The sequence below is a fragment of the Cinclus cinclus genome, chromosome 2 (genome assembly GCF_963662255.1).
Source record: "Cinclus cinclus chromosome 2, bCinCin1.1, whole genome shotgun sequence".
NCBI classification, from domain to species: domain Eukaryota; kingdom Metazoa; phylum Chordata; class Aves; order Passeriformes; family Cinclidae; genus Cinclus; species Cinclus cinclus.
In genome coordinates this window covers 104,783,408-104,803,180 of record NC_085047.1, presented here as the reverse complement: position 1 = coordinate 104,803,180, position 19,773 = coordinate 104,783,408, and the positions used below count along the sequence as shown (strand labels likewise).

Sequence of the window (19,773 nt, the reverse complement as noted above, 5' to 3'; positions counted from 1 at the left end):
ATTTCTTGCACTACCTCTCAAAAAAAAGAGAGTTACATCAATTTAATTAACTACCCAGCCTTCTCATTTTTTCCCTTCTCAATCATTATTAGGAAAGATCCATAGTATCTCCCTCCCTACAATCCTTCAAAGAATTTTTACGGAGCTATATTTGGGTTCCCCTTTTACAATGCAAGCCAATAGATATCAATTTGAGTTGAAGAAAGATAATCTTATTTCAATTACATAAGAAACTGGTATCTACATATTTGACAGGCTTCACAGATTTTCCTAAAATTGCGATAATGCATTCTGGCTAAAAAATCTGGAAAACAGAGAGCTACTACATCTGTAATAATGCTGACACATACATTTATAAAAATGTAAATATACCTAACTATCTTGAGGCAGAACTGAGAAAACAAACATTCTAAATGAATTTTTTAATTCACTGATTTTTTTTTCCAGAAAGTTGGGGGTTGATGTTGCATACTATTACCTTATACCATACAAAAAAAAAAAAAAAAAGGCAACATGACAGTCACTAAAACCTGAACATTACTTCAAAAACTCACTCCATATGGCAGAGGATTTTCTGCATACTTACAGTGTAGTATTTTCTGAGGTAGCGTCTAATATCCAAGAGTAACTTGTTGTCCATTTGAACCACATAGTTGAAGGGAGGCTCTTCACATTCTGTCTTGCTGCACCTTTGCAAGCTGGGTTCAATAAATCGCCCCTGAAAGCAGAAGTGTAAAAATAGCATCATTATGACTGATGATGGAAACAGAAGTTACCACAGGACTTTAGACATAATACATTACTTTTAAAATATAGTCTTAAAGGGTCCATAATATCTGGGCCTTCTTTCTTCCTGTCGTGGTTGACCACACACATATGGGAAAACTGCACGGCAGAGATATTTTTATTCTGTTCTTAAAGGAAAGCTCTTTTAGAGAACACACCACTAAGTTAATGATTCATAGAGAGATGTTGAGTAAAACAAACAAACAAACAAAACTATGGACAAATCATGCTCCCCCATCTCCACACAAAAAACCCCCAGGTTCATTGTTTCATCAGGAACAAACTTCAGCCTCAGTCCACTGATCAGAACTTTGAAATCACCATACAGATAATAATGATGAAATTACCAACAGGACTGTCAAGACAAACCTCATTAAAGAAAAATCACATTATCATATTTTAATCTTTTATTTTCTCCAGGTTCAAAGAACAGCTCTTTTACTTTTGCACCACCTCATTCCCTTATTTTCAAAACCTTCTGAACACCTGGCATTAAAATTTCAGGACCTGGAAGTATTGTGTGAACACACACTAAAATTAAGTTTGTGGAATTCTCACTAATATAACACCAGTGTGGTAGGCTGGAAAGTCATACATCTTTCAGAAAACTTTCAAGGTAAGAGCTGTTCTGAGCCATCTTGGCTAAACTCCCATTCACAACACTTACTAATTCCAGATTAAATAGAGGGTATTTTTTGGCTTGGTTTCAGGATTTCTTCTGTAGTTTGTTGGTGGGGATATATGTTGTTTAAGGAGTTTGACATCCACTCCTCTCCAGTTAGCCCATCTGCAACTTGTCAAGTCTACATGCAATTAAATGTCTTATTTACAGCTGCCACGAACAAAAAGTCAAGGATTCACAAAGTATCACTCGATTTGTGTGTCTTTTCCTCTTACACTCCTCTTAAAGACCGCTTTATTTTGATTCAAAAAATACAAAACATCTGTTGTTTGTCCAAATTAACTTAAAATAATTACTTTTAATTTAGATAAAAGATTTATATGCTTTCAGTTTCAAGGTTTTCATTGCTCTGAAGCTCGCTAATTCGCCGATGACTAATACATACACAACATGCTGTAGAGATAAATACTTGGCCCTACTTCAAGTTGTGATACAAGGTCAGAGATATATTTTTGGCAGAACTTCTCAACAAGAATGTATCCCTGTGACTTTTTATTCAATTCACAGAGAAAGAAGGAAAGATAACATAGAGAAACCTTAATGTCAAGAAGGGAGGTGGGATATAGCAAGATAAACACAAGTTTAAAAAGTACTTTGTTCCAATTAATATGATTTAGGATAAGAAACTGCCATTGCCATACAAGTTTTATTAAATAGAGAACTGGAAGTTACTAAGGTGTTAAGATAAAGATTCCTTTAAAAAGTAGCACCAACAATAATTCACTACTGTGGGCAAACAGATTAATGAAGCCAGATAATCTCAAACGTTCTGCAAGATGACACAGCTGAAATGCAAAGATGGGAAAAATATTTCAGCACTATTTCATCCTATCAGCAATTATCTGCTCCAAAGCTATAAATAGAAAGACTGAAACAATATGGTATCTTCTCCTACATGATATGAATCCCATCTGAAAAGCTGTTCTCTCTACAAGCATTTTTCTCTCTCACCAAAGAACAGAAACGAAACAAACAAAAAAACCAACTAACCGAACCATCAAAGACATTGTCATAAATATTTTCTGTTCCGCATTTGAGGCAGCAAAACTTGAATCTTTCACAATCCCTGTATTTCTCCTCATCAGTGAGCTGAGCTGGGCCACCAACCAAGGCATCATTCTCATCTTTATGGTAATGGTGATGGACTCTGAATTGGGAGGGATCCAGTCCTATTAATAAGAAACAAAAATTTCAAAAGACTAAGAGGTCGACCATGCAAGCAGGCTTATTTTTCATATGCTTGGTGAAGCAGATTCAAAAGAAAGTTACAAAATGTAAATTCAGAAGCTGAAAAATCTCTCCTTAGCAAAACTTCCTCTATAATACATAAATACATTCTGCAATTTTTAACCATGAATAAAGGTTCACGAGACATGAAGAAATCATCTTACTTATCTTCTTACACAAGATTGCTTTATAAATAAAACAAGCACACTGCATTATCATGGGAGTATGCAAGAGAACATTTTGTTTCTGAGGAAACCACTCCTAACGGATAGCTTTATTGTTATTTTCTCCTTAAGTTACATTGAAAATATTTCAATAAAAATGTGCATCATTATTAAGAAACAGTCTTTAAATCAAAATGGCACCATTAAAACCAAAAGCAGAGAATAAAAACCCCATTAAAGAAACGCGGGTGCACTGCTATTACCAACTCCTTCAAGTCCGTACACAACTGCCAACTCTGATTTCAATGCAGTGGTCGATTTCATTTTGGCTCAGTGGTTAACAGCATGGAGGTTTCAATCTAATGCAGTGGTTAAAATTCAGCAGCAGCATTTAAAACCGCAGCGCTGGAGACAAAGTGCTTTATTTTTGATTGCCAGAACTCAAGATTTTAAACAAATAAATACACAAAAGAGATCCCAGAAATACTGATTCAACCACAAATAAGTAAATAAGCAAGCAAGCACGAAGTTCACTATTCTAGGAATAAGACTGCCAAAGTAAACTTAATAAAAATCCTCAGGTTTTGTCATCCTTTGTCATGTGCAACATTTTAAAAGTCCATGAATCTCATCTACAGGGGTTTTTTTGTTAACTTTTTGAAAAAACACATGTTGGGAAAAATAACTTAATTGAATGAGGGTGTAGGAGAAATCCTTCAGAAAACTATTGCTCACTTTAATAGTAAAACAAAAAGATTAAGAGAAGCACTTGAAAAGATATTTTTGACAGACATTAAACCAAATAACAGACTACCATGTATTAAACCATATCCTGCATAGATCTCAGTTAAAAATGTAGTAATTCCTGTAAGAAATGTAACAAAGATTACAAATAGAATGTGAAGCTTCACCTTACGGTAACTGTACAGTGACAAAAACAATGGTTAGGAACAATATTCAGTTAAACTACACAAATATTACAGCATTTATAAAACACTTGTGTTACACAGGCAGACTCAGATTGTCTCTACATAAAAGATTTTATATGTCTGACTTTAATACCACTATTCTGAATTTTTATGTTGCAATCTTAAAACAAATTTAAGTACAAGGAAAAAATCCATTGCCAAGTAAGTTTATTTGGTGATAGAATATAGGTTTCACTAAAATTTATTCATCTTCCTAATTTTGTCAAAAGAAAAAAATGTCAATGCATAAAGGTAACAATTCACCCCCAGGAGGTTTCTAAACTTTTACTACAGTTCTGCACTATTCATTTAAAGAAAAAGCATACTATGCAAAATACACTAATAGCATATTTTACACTTTAATACACATGGTATCTCCCCAAAAAAAGACTGTAGGGGGTTTTCTTTCTTGGTTTTTTTTTGCCTTTATTTTAAAAATAAAAGGGTTGGTAATATATCTGCAGCACACAGGTAATAGGTAAAAGGTTTAGAAAGGAAACTGGAGTTCAGTAGCCAGATTTTGCAAAAAATCAAGTATGCAGTAGGTTGGATCTAAGATACTAATGGTGAAAACAAAAATCCTCAGCTTAGTCTGAGTTCAGAAGTGGAATGAAAAAACATCATTCCAACTTTCTGATACAGACACCATTACAGTTCAGCTAGAAATCCTTGGTTGTTTCCAAAAAGGCAAATATGGAGCAAAGTAGCTCACTATAACATAAAAGGAGACAAATTCTAGTCTTCAGACAACTGCAATTTTCCAGCATTGAGTCAAAAAGTGACAGTAAATATCGGTCATTTAATATTAATTTAACAGAAAAAAAAATTAATTGTGGTAATTTCAATCACACCTATGTATGAACTTTCTTAGCTATTTTGGCTGGAAAAAAACCAACCAAAAAACATACTGTACTGAACCAAGCATACATCTGAGTTTTGGTGTGCAAACAGCCACAGTAAAATACAAGGGACTACAAATCAGGCTTTTAGAGAATATGCCTACCTTAATTATCCTGTGGAATTGGGAACTATTTTATCTATTATCTCCTTTCAGGAATAGTTATTTGGCTCAGTTAATCCATTTCAGCACCCTAACTGGTATCCTCCCGGACCAGGTCAAACTGGTCACATTATTTCACTTGATACACAAAACACAGGCTATCTAATTGGGTGGTGGGAAAAAAAAATCTGGTTTCGGTAATTTTTAAATGAATAAGGTGAGACTAATCACTGAACTTTTAACTCTTTTTAAATTTTTTTTTATTTTATTTTTTTTTTACCCTCATGACACCAATAAAAAAAAAAAATCAAAGGTACTTCGAATTTCTCTGACAGGAAAAAGTCTTCAGTGCTATCATTAAATTACCTGAACTGCAGGTAAGCTTTATCACCTCACCAAAACTACAAGGCTGGATGCAGGACAAAGCACTGCAACATTACAAACACACTGATGAAAGCTGTGTGACCAAACTAAGGAACACAACTAAGTTCGGGGGTTTGTTCCCGAATTATTTAACGGAATTATTAAAACCTTCACTAACAGGCAAGCAAAGCAGTTCACTCAAGAACCTGAAAACACGATCAGAGATTTTTACCAAAGGCAGTATTTTAAAAGCAGCATTTCCGCGGGATCGCTTGTGCGCTTCCTTCCTTCCTTTCCCCGCGGGCACAGGAGCGCCGGGTGCTGAGCCCGGGCCTGCTATCGGGACCTGCTTCCGGGAATCTGCTAACGGGACCTGCTCCTGGGGCTGCTAACGGGACCTGCCAACGGGATCTGCTAACGGGACCTGCTAAAGGGACCTGCTCCCGGGAATCTGCTAACGGGACCTGCCAACGGGATCTGCTAACGGGTCCTGCTCCTGGGGCTGCTAACGGTATCTGCTCCCGGACCTGCTCCCGGGGCCCGTTCCCGGGGGTCTGTTAGCGGGGCCCGTTCCCTGGGCCCGTTCCCGGGGGTCTGTTAGCGGGGCCCGTTCCCGGGGGTCTGTTAGCGGGGCCCGTTCCCGGGGCCCGTTCCCGGGGCCCGCTCCCCCCGCACCCTTGCGCAGGGCCCCGCGCGGGCGGGCGGGAATCGGCAGCCGGTGCTGCCACCCCGCGGCCGGAGCCGCGCACTGCAGCGGGGCCCGCGGGGCCGGGCTGTTGGCCGATTCATTGACATCGGTACTGCTGCTTTTATTCACTCAGTTTAGCGCTGGTTCTATTATTCATTCATATTTTCACTCTTTCTTTTATTCGTTCGGAGCATCCAACGCGCTTTAACGGTTCTCAGGTCCTGAGCAGGTCTGGAGCATCTCAAAACACCCAGCCAGACCACAAACGGCAAAGCTCACACACTGTAGGGCTAATTATCGTACTGTCATGACTTTAATCTTAATTTTCATCACTTCGCTCCCTCATGTGAGGAAAACAACAAAAAAGTCAAAACCTGAGGTAAATTCTGCATGCCACAAGGACAGCATCCATCCTGGTTTCTGTCTGAGCACCTGCTACACACCTGAAGACACCTAAAAGATTCTCTAATCATATTTTTTTTTAAAGACAATAAAAAAGCCAATATATTTGGTGCTGGTAGATTTCCTTACAAGAACCAGTAACACAGACACTGTGTAAAAGCAGGAAGCAGTACTCCTAATGACAAGCCTCATCAGGACCAGTCATGACCCCCTAAAATCAGCCTAAAAATTCGTAAAAAACGCCCAATGCCAAGCAATCTGCAGAGCACCAATGTGCACATCCCTCTGTAAGGCAGCAGAACACACCCCTTTCAGAACATCGTGACACTGTCTAGGACAGCAGTCATCAACTTCCCTTATTTGAAGCAAATAATATTGTAACAGCTACAGAAGTCCCATGGTTATAGTACTCTGCTTCCATAATATCTGCTTATTTCTGACAACACAAATATAAGATGCAACTCTTCTTTGAAGCAAGGAACAGTACTTACGTATTAACAAAAAATCATTATTTGTAATACAGTAAGAAAATTGCTGTGCCACACAGTTCTTCCAGTTTTAAAGCTAGATATCTTAAGGATGAAGCAAGGTCTCCAAGATTTAGGAAGATCAGATTTATTAAATTATATACCTGATTAGATTGCACACTTTATTTAGTTTTACAAACTGAGACAATCCTCATCTTGCCACTGCATTTCCTCAGAAACTTCAAGACAGAGAGTGAATGCAGGAGTATGCCCTTGAGGTTCTCGTTTTTGGGAACAAGGAACTTCCATCTCTCAAACACTAGGCTGACCTCCTACAGCACCCCAAAACAAGCTGGCTCTCAGCTTCATTCCATAGTGAATAAATATGATGTTAAGGGGTTCTCTGCAATTTTTAAGTTGCATTATTTGCTCCTCTTCTTCAGTGTTTAAAATAATTTAAAATTATTTGCTTTGAGCACAGACAGAACAAAGAACTTTTCAGCACTTTGTGAGCCAAGCTTCCCTAGCAGAGTTCAGTTTTATCTACTCAGACTAGAAGGGTGACAGCAAACATTCACCTTATAAATATGCATTATTGTAAATTCTGTTAAACATGCAACCAAGATCTTTTTTTCTACAACCACTCTCCATATACAGACACATACTCTACGTAACACAGTTTATCTGACCAGTGGAGGAAGACACAGTGAGAATGCAACGGGGTTTTGGTCCATAGATGTGATGCTTATATATCCTTCAGAGCAGGAAAATGTGCCTTTTTGCAACAAGATGGGAAAAACAATGGAAATTTGGATGTGTATCATTATGAAAATACAAAGTAAAAAAGCCCAATTTAGCATTACAGATCAGCAGTTTCCATATTTGCTTGTTTTAGCAAGTTGGACTCAAGTATATTGTACTCTTTTGTATCTTACAAAGGATTTTCAATTTCTATGAAAGAAAACTTGACTATGCCTCCAGTACCATTAAAATACCCTGGAAGATAACTTCAGCTTGCAATGACTTATGCACAGCTCTGATCAAGTGCTGTATATGAAAACCTAAGCACATCAAAAGTCTTGAAAAAGACCTGACTTTACCCTCAAGCTCAATTTAAACTTCCCCAAGAAAACAGGGAAGGGAAAACTAGGGAAGGTGATAAAATTTTGACTGTACAGCAAGGTCAAACTGAACACACTTCAGATCTAAGAGTGCAATAGATACATACAGGTTTTCAGACTGACAATTGTGGACTATTAATAAACTCTTTCAGCTGCATGATGCTATTACAGATGATAAAAGAAATCTTCATCCGGAACGTACCACAGTGCAAAAAGCAGCACAGGCATTTGCAAACGTTAGGTGCTATCGAGTGGCACAGAGTCCTTAAGATCTGGGTAGTTAATTTAGGTGTCTGAAGGGAGCCAGCATGTTCTAAAAATCTAACCTGTTGTGAATAAGAGCTCTGAATTTGAGCTTAACTCTACAAGACTAATAATCTTTGCCAGACACAATAAACTATGTTCAGAAATTGTTCCTGTCTTTTAACTAAATGAAGCACAAGTTTGCTGCCTATTTTAAACCCCTTCAACCTAACCAACAGTGCTTGACCTTTTCAGTCAGGCATACCACACAGTCGACTTTGACATCAAGGGAAAGTTGGATACCAAGGCCTTGCCACATAATAAACAGGATGATTTGTGTGGTCAGCCTGCATGTGTGGACCAGGGCTGACACCTCCTCAAAAGCATGAGAGCTGTTGAGGACACATGGCAACAACAAATGCCTCCAAGAAACACTTTGCTGATTCAGAAAGAGCAGAATTTCTGTCTTCAACCTCTTCTCAACAATTCAGAAATGGGGATGGATAAAGCCGCATGTTACAAGGATTGTCTTGGGAGATTAAGAACCTTCATGGCTATCACCCCCCTTCCTGAGAAACAGCAAGGCAGGACCTTTCTTGCACAGGTTCTAAGTACCATCTCCAAGGTAATCTGTGTTACTGAGGGAGCTACAGAGATGCAGTTAAACAGGTGAGGGGTCCTGAGGCAACCTGCTACCAGATAACTTTTAACTGGTCAAATCCTAGATCTTGGCCTTCTCTACCTAAACACAAAGTGCTAGTGGCTAACTCTTCCTTTGGATGTTCTGATATTCTGAACAAAGTAACTTCTTGATATTCTGAACAAAGGTCTGAACTTCCTGTAGACACAGGCACAGCACAAACAGACTATTAAACTGACACAGAGCAACTCTCTAAGAAGTTCTCCTAGAGAAAAGGCAGTCTTGTCAAGAATCTCATAGCCAGCAAAATTAAAAACTCTTTAATGTCCTTGAGCAACAGTTTTAAAAATAATGAACTACATGCGAGATACAAATCACAAAATTTCTCTTTATCAAGTAGATCAGTCAAGTCTGTTGGTTAATCACTTTTGGGGAGGAAACAACACTAAAAGGAATACACACACACAGCATAGCATTTTCAAGAAGAGAGACCCAATAGAACTGTTAACAAATTTTCAACCTTTCAGTTTTTCTAGGTAAGAAGTCTAGGGAATCGAGAAGAAAGAGGCAATCACAGTTGGGCAGAAAAATCTCTAAATCAAATTATCAGACAAAAGGGCAATTCCGTGTTGTTTGAATTAAAATTGTTGATTTCATGGATCACTAACATTAGTTAAATTTTTCGAGAGCATTTCTTGGTTTCAGTACCATTTAACTCCTTCATATGAAGCAGTTAAAACTGTTACTAAGATTTTATGTTTCTATTATCCACTAAGTCAATTCTAGCAATCAAGTCTTCACTTACATCCTAGCAAAAATTTGTACTCTTTCATTGTAATGATGACTGTTTTTTTTTTCCCTGGGAAGATACCAGAGATGCCAGCATTTCTCTCTGGAAAAATGTGAGTTCAGATGCACACCCCAGAATTCCTTTAGTAACTTAAAATCTCAAAGACATGGAAGAGTACTGTCATTTCTGAAAAGCAGATTTTTGCAACTCTGAAAAAGGATTGTAAGATTAAATTCATGTTAGTGATCACCTTCTCAAAAACACTATTCTACAGAAGTTATAAATACACTTAAGAGTCCATGCTGCTTTCTACAGGCTGTGTAACACAAGCTATTGTTCAATGTAAAAAGATTGATCTGGGCAAGTATTTCTATTGAAAACATACATTAAAACTTCTCACTTTGGATCTTGCAATTCTTCAAATAAATTGAATTTAGAATACTTACCTAACCATGTTGCAATAAGAACAGAATCAATTCCCTCTATGGGCTCACATATTCTAGCAACTACTGGATGTATTTGCTGTGACAGGTAGTACTGAGTATCAATTTTAAGATTTTCTTGCTTTTTTAATTGTTCCGGAGCATAAGCTCGCTGGCTGGCACTGAGATCTGATCCATCCTAAGGAGACACATGCAAAACAAAGTGTGAAAAAGGTCTATACAAAGGATTACGCTTCAAAAATTATGAATTATTTTATGCAAAAATTGTTACACACTCTTCTGGTTGATTTATTATGCACCCAATACAAATCCAGCAGTAGTAAAAAAACTGCATTGCTGATGCTGGCATCAACCAGCAAGTTCAAGAATGCAAAACCAGCTTGTATTATTGCAGCCTACACGTGCAAATCAGTACAAGTAGACAGAGTAAACAGTCCCATCTGTCAATTCTGAAATGCACAATGAAAACACATTGTAACCATCAGCCCAGTTAAAAATACACAGAGGGCATGCATTTTGGATTCACTTTGTACTAAACCAGCATTACCGTTTTGCACAACAAGCAAATTCTAAGTCACGGTCATCAAAACTGTATCTGTTTTGATAGGAAATTTATATTCTTTAATTCGACAAAGAAACTAATAGAATGAATGGTCAGAGAATGGACCATCACTCATTGGCATATGAATAAATAACAGAGGCAACAGTGTTGATTTGAAAGAGGAAATTCTAAAATATTCAGAAATACTGAAAGAAATGTATGGTGACATCTCGAGCCAGGAGAGAAACACCACTTAGAAGTTAAAATATACATTACATTCTTCTCCTATTTGAAAGAGGAAGATAAGGAGAAAAATAATTCAATTTAGGAAGGGAGTAACTGATTTGAAAACAATATACATGGAGGAATTAAGTATTAGATCTAAGAGTACAGTACTCTTGGAAAATATAACTCATTTAAATCTGTAGAATTGCAATCCCACTCTTCAACTGCACTAGGAAATTTCATTTTTAATGCATGCCAAAAATCTTAAAGCAAAACTTAAAGCACTATTTTAGCAAGATTCCGTAATAGATGTAAACATCTTTAGGAATGGGGCAGGGTGGGGAAAGTAACACAACTGTTTTGGTTTTTTGGTTGTGTGGGGGTTTTTTTTGGGTTGCTTGTTTTGTTTTTTTTCCTAAGTACAGTCTCTTTTACGATTTTTTTCAGAAAAATATATGACACCTTCATTTTTTCATTTAAGACAAGCTACTGGTTTCAATAGGGTCAGCAACCATGGACTGAAAACTCATCACTAATAAAGACAGACTGCAAGCCATTGGTCCCTCCTACTCCTTTCAGACAACTTAGTATTCAGAACAAAATTAATTTAGGACTATTCAGCTCATCCAGCTGCTTTGCAAAAATAATTACAATGCAACTCCTTCAGCTCCCTTCTTTCAACAAGTATATTCTTCTCTTGTATTGTGCCACTGCTCAGCCGCACCCGTGGCTCAGCTCTCAAAAGTCTTGGCAGCTTTGGGATGCCAGGCTAAGAACTCTCAATTAAGTCAAATACAGTATCTTTCAGTTTGAAAATAATGAAGGAGCTGAAATAGTCACATTGTCAAGCTGATCAACTTGGCCTAAGAGATCCTTGGTCCATTTGATTCAACCTATGCTGTTTTATTTTCATTAGCAGAATCAAAGTGGAGTATGTATTTGTGAAATAGTGATAAGCATTTATAGGATAAACACCTGAAAGCAGAAAGTGGCTCAAATTTCCCAGTCTGTACAGCAGAGGAACCACCAGATCCAATGACTATTAACTGAAGAGACACAGGTTGAGACTGGAAATAGCAGTGAAACTAATTTAACCAACCACAATTAGCTTTCCACATATGAAAGGTTCTTCACCACCAGAACTTCCTTCTACTTAAAACAAAGACTAAGCATTTTCTTTAAAGTTCTAGTTCCAAACATGAATGAATTTAGGGAGATTCTACCAGTCACTATACGGAAATAGTTGCTGAGCTGATCACAACACTCTATAAAATTAAATTTAGTACAGTAAACCAACTATTTTAAAATATAAGACTACCTCACCAGAAAGAAATGCTAAAACATATTTTCCCAGGAGCTGAGCTGGTTTTCTTTCCACATCTCAACACAATGCCTAGTATTTAGCTATAAAGAGAGACATTTTTACCTGACAAATGATATATGACACTGTGTCTCCTGCCTTCACCTTTCGGCCTCCATGAGAGTTTATCCACATGGCAACATGCACATGTGGCAATGTTTTTTTGTCAGGATAATCCTGGGGATCTTTTGTCAATGCCTAAAATATCAAAGGGGAAAACAGAAACATAACTGTAAGAAAAATCTGTTACTTCAGTAATGGACAACTCAGAACTTTAAAAGACAAGATTACATAGCATGTATCTTCATCCTTCCACTTTTCTCAAGTTTATCTGAAACACAAAGCAAGATTAAAAAAATGGTAACGAATGTATTTGCCATATGTTAAGCCCTAGGTACCAGTCCTTCAAATTTTATAAATGTATTAACAAAACAAAAAGATGTCTTTACAAATACCATCTGAAAAATGTACTAGCATTATGATCATAATGCAATTGTTTTAAAATTAAACTAAACTGAAGATGACAATATTACGCAAAATACAAAAACAGAGCCAGAGACTTGCCTCTTACTCATGTTTCATTAAGGTCATACAGTAAATCTGAATACTGTGTAGCTAAGTGTATCTAACAAGCTCTGTAGCAAGAGGATACAACTGAATTTAAATATTTCCATGTATCTCATACTACTGAGACTTCACAATGAAAATAAAATGCTACACTTAAATATTTACTGTCATCCCAGTTCTTAGAAACAACTTCTACACTTGACTTAATAGTCAAACAGATTTTTTTTCTGAAGCAGTAAAACAGAGGAACTTTAGGAATTTAAAGTGACCATTCTGCTACATGTATCTTTTACTGGAACACTAAGTGCTCTTAGATTTGCATCAGAACATTCTTTTTGTAAGTCAACCATAAAATTCAGTGATTTCTCTACACTCACATGACAATCTGGACACATTTCTTAAGTGATTAAAACAGTCTTACAGAGTAGACAGATGTCCAAAAGAAAGAAAGAAACAGGACTTTGGCTGGACAGTTGATAGACCTCTTCTATTAGAAGCATAAGAGGAGCATGAAAATACCCAGTTCATTGGTGAAACATCCCCCTAGCAGGAAAGGGAAGTCTCTGAAGCTAAAAATACAGCTTTTATCACTGAGGATTCACAAAAAAAATCCTAAAACCACAACACTGTTGCTAAAACTGCTGTAGACAAAGCAGTCTTCTTGTCACAGGGAAGTCTTGAATGAGCTCTCAAAATGACTATTAGCTTTGCTATATGGAGCTTTCTGGGAAATACTATAAGGGTTTTCTAGAAAACGGAGTATTTCATTCTTTTCCACTGCATTCTTCAGTTTATGCATTTCAAGCCTGAAATATAAAGCAACAGTTTAGAAGAAAAATTCTCCTGAAAGTATCAGGTCATTCTCAAAGTGCAGAATGAACCTGGTAAACAGCAGGATGGGACAAGACACAAAGTTGTTATTCTGGAGCCTCCAGCCCCAGTAGGGCTGTTTTTCCCCTCATATTGTAGGAACTTTGCAGCATGTCCTGAACTATTCAGTACCTAATAAAACTCCTGCTATTCCAAACCATAAGGATTAAAAATATTTTTGTCAGCAGTCAATATGTTTAGGAACAGTAAAGTTTTTCTGAGACAGAAAAGAGCTGCAAGATCACTTACCTTGTTTATTTCAAACTGATTTGCTGGGATCTGACCACTGACCACATTTTCTCCAATTTCTACAAGTTGCTTTTGAATATTTTCCACAATTATGTCTCGGGGCTGATCAGAAAGAATCTGACCAATTACATAGCTGCAAAAACAGTACAAAAATTACGAAAAGCTTGGCACATGCAAAACCATTACAACAGACAATCTTCTCTTCCCCCAGATTTTCTCTAGACATTGAAGAGCCCAAGGATGAAGTCTGATGAAAAATGTACAGAAATTTGACAGTATCTTTTATGTTATGTTTTATTTATTTACTTATTTTACTAAAAGCAAATTATTGCAAATAGTTCTAATGCAAAACAGTGATTTGGAATGGTTGAGTGCAACTTTCTATTTTCTGCTGCCATATCATTTTTCCATTTATTATTCCACAGCAGGTATCTTAAGATGGGGGAGAAGAGAACATACCAAGTAAGCAAAGTCTTGCCTATTGCTGCAAAATGTGGTTGGAAGATGTGCCAGCTGCAGAAGAGTTAGTCACTAAAGAACACTCTCCAACATTTGTATAGCTTTAATTACTAATACATTCCTAACTTGGAAAAATTTGCTTCTATTATGATGCATCTTTTCTTAGAAAATGCAAGTCTTAAGAACAGTAAGCAAGTGTGTGGTGTATTTTTACAGATGTGAAAAGTATTCATTTTTTGGATACATTTGGACTATGAGCTGTTTAAGTTCTCAAGAGGCATTATACAATGAGTCAGCACCCAGATGACCACCTCTCCACTCTCTCTAATTTTCTTTCTATGGTGCTAAATGTATTACTTCAGCTGATTTAAAGTATTGACAATTAATAAATTGTCAATGCAGTATCCATAATAATGAAGTATCAAAGGAATCTCATGGCAAAAGGAAAGAGAAGGAGTCTTGGGGAAAGGGATCACCTCCTCAGGCTGCACCCAGTGTAATTCCAGCTTTTTTAGAGTGTGCTGAAAGTGCTGATCACCAGCTTCTTTACCCATCTAGGAAATAAAACATCTGACCTAGAACCTACAACTCCAAATGCTGACAGCATCTACCATCTTCACTAGGTTTCAGCTCTGGTTTATTAAACGGTATTTACAACACTGTGACAACTGAAAAGCACAGCTTCCACAGCAGATGGCAAAAACAGATAGTGAAATTAGGAGACATTTGGACTCGCAGGTATAATCTGTTACCAATACCAGGAGGTAACCTTCACCATCTCCTACAAAGATCAATTACGTTCTAACACCAAGGTAGTTACCAACCTGTGATCTTCAGGAAACACAGTATCACATGTTTAGGACAGAGCAAAGAAGACCATGCCACAAAGAAACTTACTTTCCAGTCTCTTTAGCAAGATCACACCAGTCTCTCCGGACGATATCCAGCCCTTTCAGTTCTTGTTTAGTTACGTATTTCCCATCTCCTGCTGGTTCCACAGTCAGAGCAGCGTATTTCTTCTTCTTTAACAATAGCAAGGACTTAAAAATTCCATCAATATCAATTTCCAACAATTTGTACAGCTTGTTCACTTCACTTTTAATCTGCAAACGCAGCAACATTAAAAATAAATGCAACAATTTAACTGCGGACAAATTCAACTTCCATATCTAAATGCACTGTTCTTAAGTTTTAAAACAAGTTGCATTACATCCTGTGTATGTACATACACATTTTAAGGACTGGTAAAATATCATTAATTAATTACACACTAATAACAACGAGCTGTTAAAATTAAGGTTCACACATTGACTTTTCCAGCATCTACAGCACTGGTACATCTAACTCCTTAACAAAATTAAACAAGGCAGAGAAACATGGGATTGAAGTGACCTCGCAGATAACTGACTCCAGCTCGTTTTAGTAGAATTCCATCTAACCTCTCACATAAATTAAGCAAACAAGGGATTTCACAGTAGGAATCTACTTACTAGGCAAAAACAGAGATGGTCACTTAGACAGAAAATGCAAATAGCCTTATAGAAAAGCTATCTTGCTAAGGCACCTTTCTTTCTTCCCACTCTCACCCTAAACCAGGGAGGGGATAAGAACTATGACTGCAGACCAGAGCTCTGCGTGTACATGCTTAGGAAAAACAGGCAAGTTTCTTTTACCCTTTCCCACAATATACCTACCTTTTCTATAGCCTGATTTCCTTGAGAGGAAAAGGTGCTGTTTTTCTATACACAGGCTGGTTTATCCATATAGAAAAGCTTCAAATGACACTGATACATTGTCTAATATAGTACCAATATCTCTTACCTCTATTCTAAGGGGACGGAAGTGCAACAGCTCAAAACAGCATGAACCTTCAATAACAAACTTTGGTTTCAGTAGACATTTACCCACCTACTGACTTGGCTAAAAGTTTCCCTCTTGTTTTTTTTTTTTTCTTTCTTCATATGTTTTTACTTGACATTCTTCAACAGAGTATCTGTAGATGCCAGGTGTCCTGTCCTGTCTTCATGTTCTACCCTTTCTTTCCTCTACAACTTACTTTTCCTGTTGATTTCAGTATCCATATTCACTTTTACCACCAACTATGAACTATCCTTTTCCCATGTCTCACTGAAGTTGGATATGCATTCAAGTTCTTCTGCCATCTAACAGATACCCTCACCAAGAACAGGACATTCAGCATAAAATCTAATTGGTTTCCTAGCTAGCTGTGAACTCAGATTACCATTTTAACCAAAATCTTCCTTACAAACTTTCCATTTATATGTATACATATATGTGTGTACTTAGTTTTTCTCACTTAGTTCTCTGTTCTCCCTATTGCAGGAATTACCATTACTTTAATATCCCCTGTACATTTTTACATTTTGAAGGACATGATGAGGCAAAAACCATTTGCCTATGAGGTTCGTATTTTCTTTTTTTAAACAGTAAAACAATTCCTCTGAACATTTTTCTGCCATTTCAATTTTCAGTTTTCCTTTTTTACAGCATACTAACCAAGTGCTCAAAAACACAGCAACAGTTCAGTACTGAATGTACTGGAAAATCTGATTCACAAGGATGCAGAGAAAATGAGGAAACAAAACTTCTGCTATGTAATGACTAAAAAGGACATAGATATAAATAATGGAGGGTTAAGAGTGGGAGAGAACATACACATTAGATGGGGGAATTCAGAAAGCACGTGAGAGAATTTTCTCCAATAAAAAAACAAAACTAATCTCTTGAAGGAATGCTTCATTGCTGAAGACAACCCATAAATTCACACTTTATATCAGTAGAGGGGAACTCTAACTAACTGCTCTCACTGTAATTGTTTGCATTAAATCTGTGTGCCTACCATGCAGTCTACATTAAAGTAAAAGTATAGTGAAAGCAATGTAAATATTCCTCACCCCTGAACATAAAACTTTGGGAATTAAATTATTATGCAGTGGAGCAGACAGTTCTTGAGAGCGTTCCTCACCAAAACAGACAATTATTTATCCTGATTTTTTAATACAAATTGCTCAAAACAAGGAAAATGCAAATGATCAAAGTGTTTACAAAAAAAAGTAACTGTCACTTTCCTGAGGAACAAACAAACAAACAAGGAACATGTGAAATGAGAGATATTAATCACTTTTTCTGCCACAGAAAGAATAATGAAACCCACAATGTCTGCAAATTTGATTGTGCTGGTTTACAAGGTATGTTTATTTACTTTTACAGTTCTTATATGTTGTACTTGATTTTAATCAAAACAAATCTTTCTGCTCTTTTTTTAATTAAAAAAAACTTCAACTGATACACAATACAGAAGTACAATGGATTAAAAGAGCTTAAAATTTTACTCTCATTAAATAGCTGACAAGTTCAAACACACACCTATTCTCTCAGAAAACCTGACTCTAATTCAGAAGTATTTAACCTATTATGCTTACCCTGACAGGTTTCATAAGTTATTATTATTTAACTATCCTCTGCAATGTTTAGCCACCAAATGGGACAAAAATTAAACCAGAATGAAACCACACAGACAACTGGAGTAAGATTAAACTTTCTTATGCACTATTGTATATACACTTGAAATTATATATAATCTTGTATGCAGCAGAAAAAAGAAAGACTGCTTTCTACTATGCCAGCAGCCCTCCTGCTACTCAATTATGTCATCAAGATACTACCTCATTTTCTGCTCCTGAATGCATCTACTTCTACCCACTAGCATGAAGGTAGAAGTATTCTAATAAACCCTGGAATTACTCTCTGCCTTAAAATGAAATTACTTTTGCTTAATATGATACTATATGTCTATGCTTTCTTTAGGATTTTTAGAGTTTCCATGGCTCTCATTTTCATCACAAAGTCTTCCATCTTTCAAAAACAGCTTCTCTTACTTATTTTCTTTAGAAAGTTCTGAAACATTTCTCGCTTTTCTTCCACAATTTCAGAGAACCACACAACTTCCACATCACTGACTGCCAGCTCCTAATCAACCAGACCTTTTCTGTATCTGGTATATCACAGAAATTAATGTCTGACTCTACCACTGGAAATCTGATAACTTATTGAGTGTCACACAAATTACATAACTAAACAAAACTGAACTGAGAGACATCCCTCATGAAAAAAAATCAGAACTCTTCATGTTGTAATTGAAATTAATGTGGAGGAGAAATTGCACCTTATATTTTGATTATATTGAGATAATCTCCTGCTACTTCAGGATTAGCGAAAAAAAGCTTGTTATGCAATGAAATGTTTCATTTAATCACTTTTAAAAATGCACAGAATAGCTACACCTGAAAAAGAGCACTCTGAGATTCTACTACTTCATAGGTTCTATACATTGTGAAGTTCTTTCTCAAGGAATATTCTCTGCTTGTGCCACGGAATCCTCTCTTAATACCATCTGCTCCACTCAGAGTAACAACACAGACCTATGTGGGGTATCTGAAAAAAGAAAAAGTTCCTTACCTTATTCCCCAGCTTGAAGACCTCATCCAAACTGGTGCTATTAGTGTTTATCATAATGGAATCTGTGTCTCCATAAATCACTTCAAGGTTCATCTAAATGAAAAAACAAAAAATTGCTTTGAAAAACAAAAAAGAACCACTCCATCTTCTACAAGTCCCACATAACTTTCAAGGTTCAAAAATATCATTATCTATATACTATCCCTTAAACACTAAAACACATGCTAGCAAGAAAACGTGAAATGCAACAAAATAATTTTTTATTGATAGGTCTGTACATTTCATTAAAACATTTTTTTTAATTTAAAGAGAATAAAGAAACTTCAGCTACTGGTAAGTTAAAAAGACCACTGTCCAGTCGTGTACGTAATATATAGGTAAAATTTTACTAAAAAATTACTAGAAAAATAAGTCAGTGAACAAATCTGATCTTGAGAAACAGCAGGAACTCTAATCAGAAATAAATGTGGACTGCTAAGACACAAGTTCACTTCCACAAGACTGCTGGACAAATTGAGACAAGGCAGCCAGCCAAAGTGTCTGAAAGGTAATACCACAGTCAGGTATCCCATCCCATTTGCAGCCATCACAATACTACTGGGGAACAAAACAGAAAAAATACTTAAGAGTCTCTATTTCAAACAAATCTGTGAAAGCATTTGCTGGTGGATGACAGCAAATGAGAATACCATAACACAGTCCAGATTAGGCTGCCTTTCTTCACTTCAGATTATGCAGATGGCTTCATATTTTCATCTTCCCTTTCCCATCTTTAACTTCTGCTAATTCATCCACCCGTGCTTGTCCTCCCCTGGGAAGCAGATCTTTCAGGGAATGCTCCTTCTGGATAAGGATCTAGCTGCTATGACCCACAAGTCTTATCTTCCAGGTTGAACTACTGAACAATTACACCCAGAGATGAACACAAACATTTACTGAACATTTACTCTTTGACTGACCACTCTGCCCCTCACATCACTTCTGATTCTGATTCTTGTAACAATTTAAATACCCTGCATGGAGAAGACTGTATTCAAAT

General features: G+C 36.7%; 1 protein-coding gene across 2 annotated transcripts in view; it reads right to left on the bottom strand.

Annotated features, from left to right (window-relative positions):
* Positions 1-19,773, bottom strand: part of POLA1 (DNA polymerase alpha 1, catalytic subunit) — a 184,703-nt gene that overhangs the window by 98,364 nt on the left and 66,566 nt on the right. For both annotated transcript variants that reach the window (XM_062488096.1, XM_062488097.1), the window contains 7 exons: positions 18,735-18,827; positions 15,153-15,358; positions 13,797-13,929; positions 12,177-12,308; positions 9,988-10,162; positions 2,459-2,637; positions 587-718 (listed from right to left, as the gene is read on the bottom strand). In XM_062488096.1, coding sequence (XP_062344080.1) covers positions 587-718; positions 2,459-2,637; positions 9,988-10,162; positions 12,177-12,308; positions 13,797-13,929; positions 15,153-15,358; positions 18,735-18,827 — 1,050 coding nt within the window. The remainder of the gene's footprint in view (positions 1-586; positions 719-2,458; positions 2,638-9,987; positions 10,163-12,176; positions 12,309-13,796; positions 13,930-15,152; positions 15,359-18,734; positions 18,828-19,773) is intronic.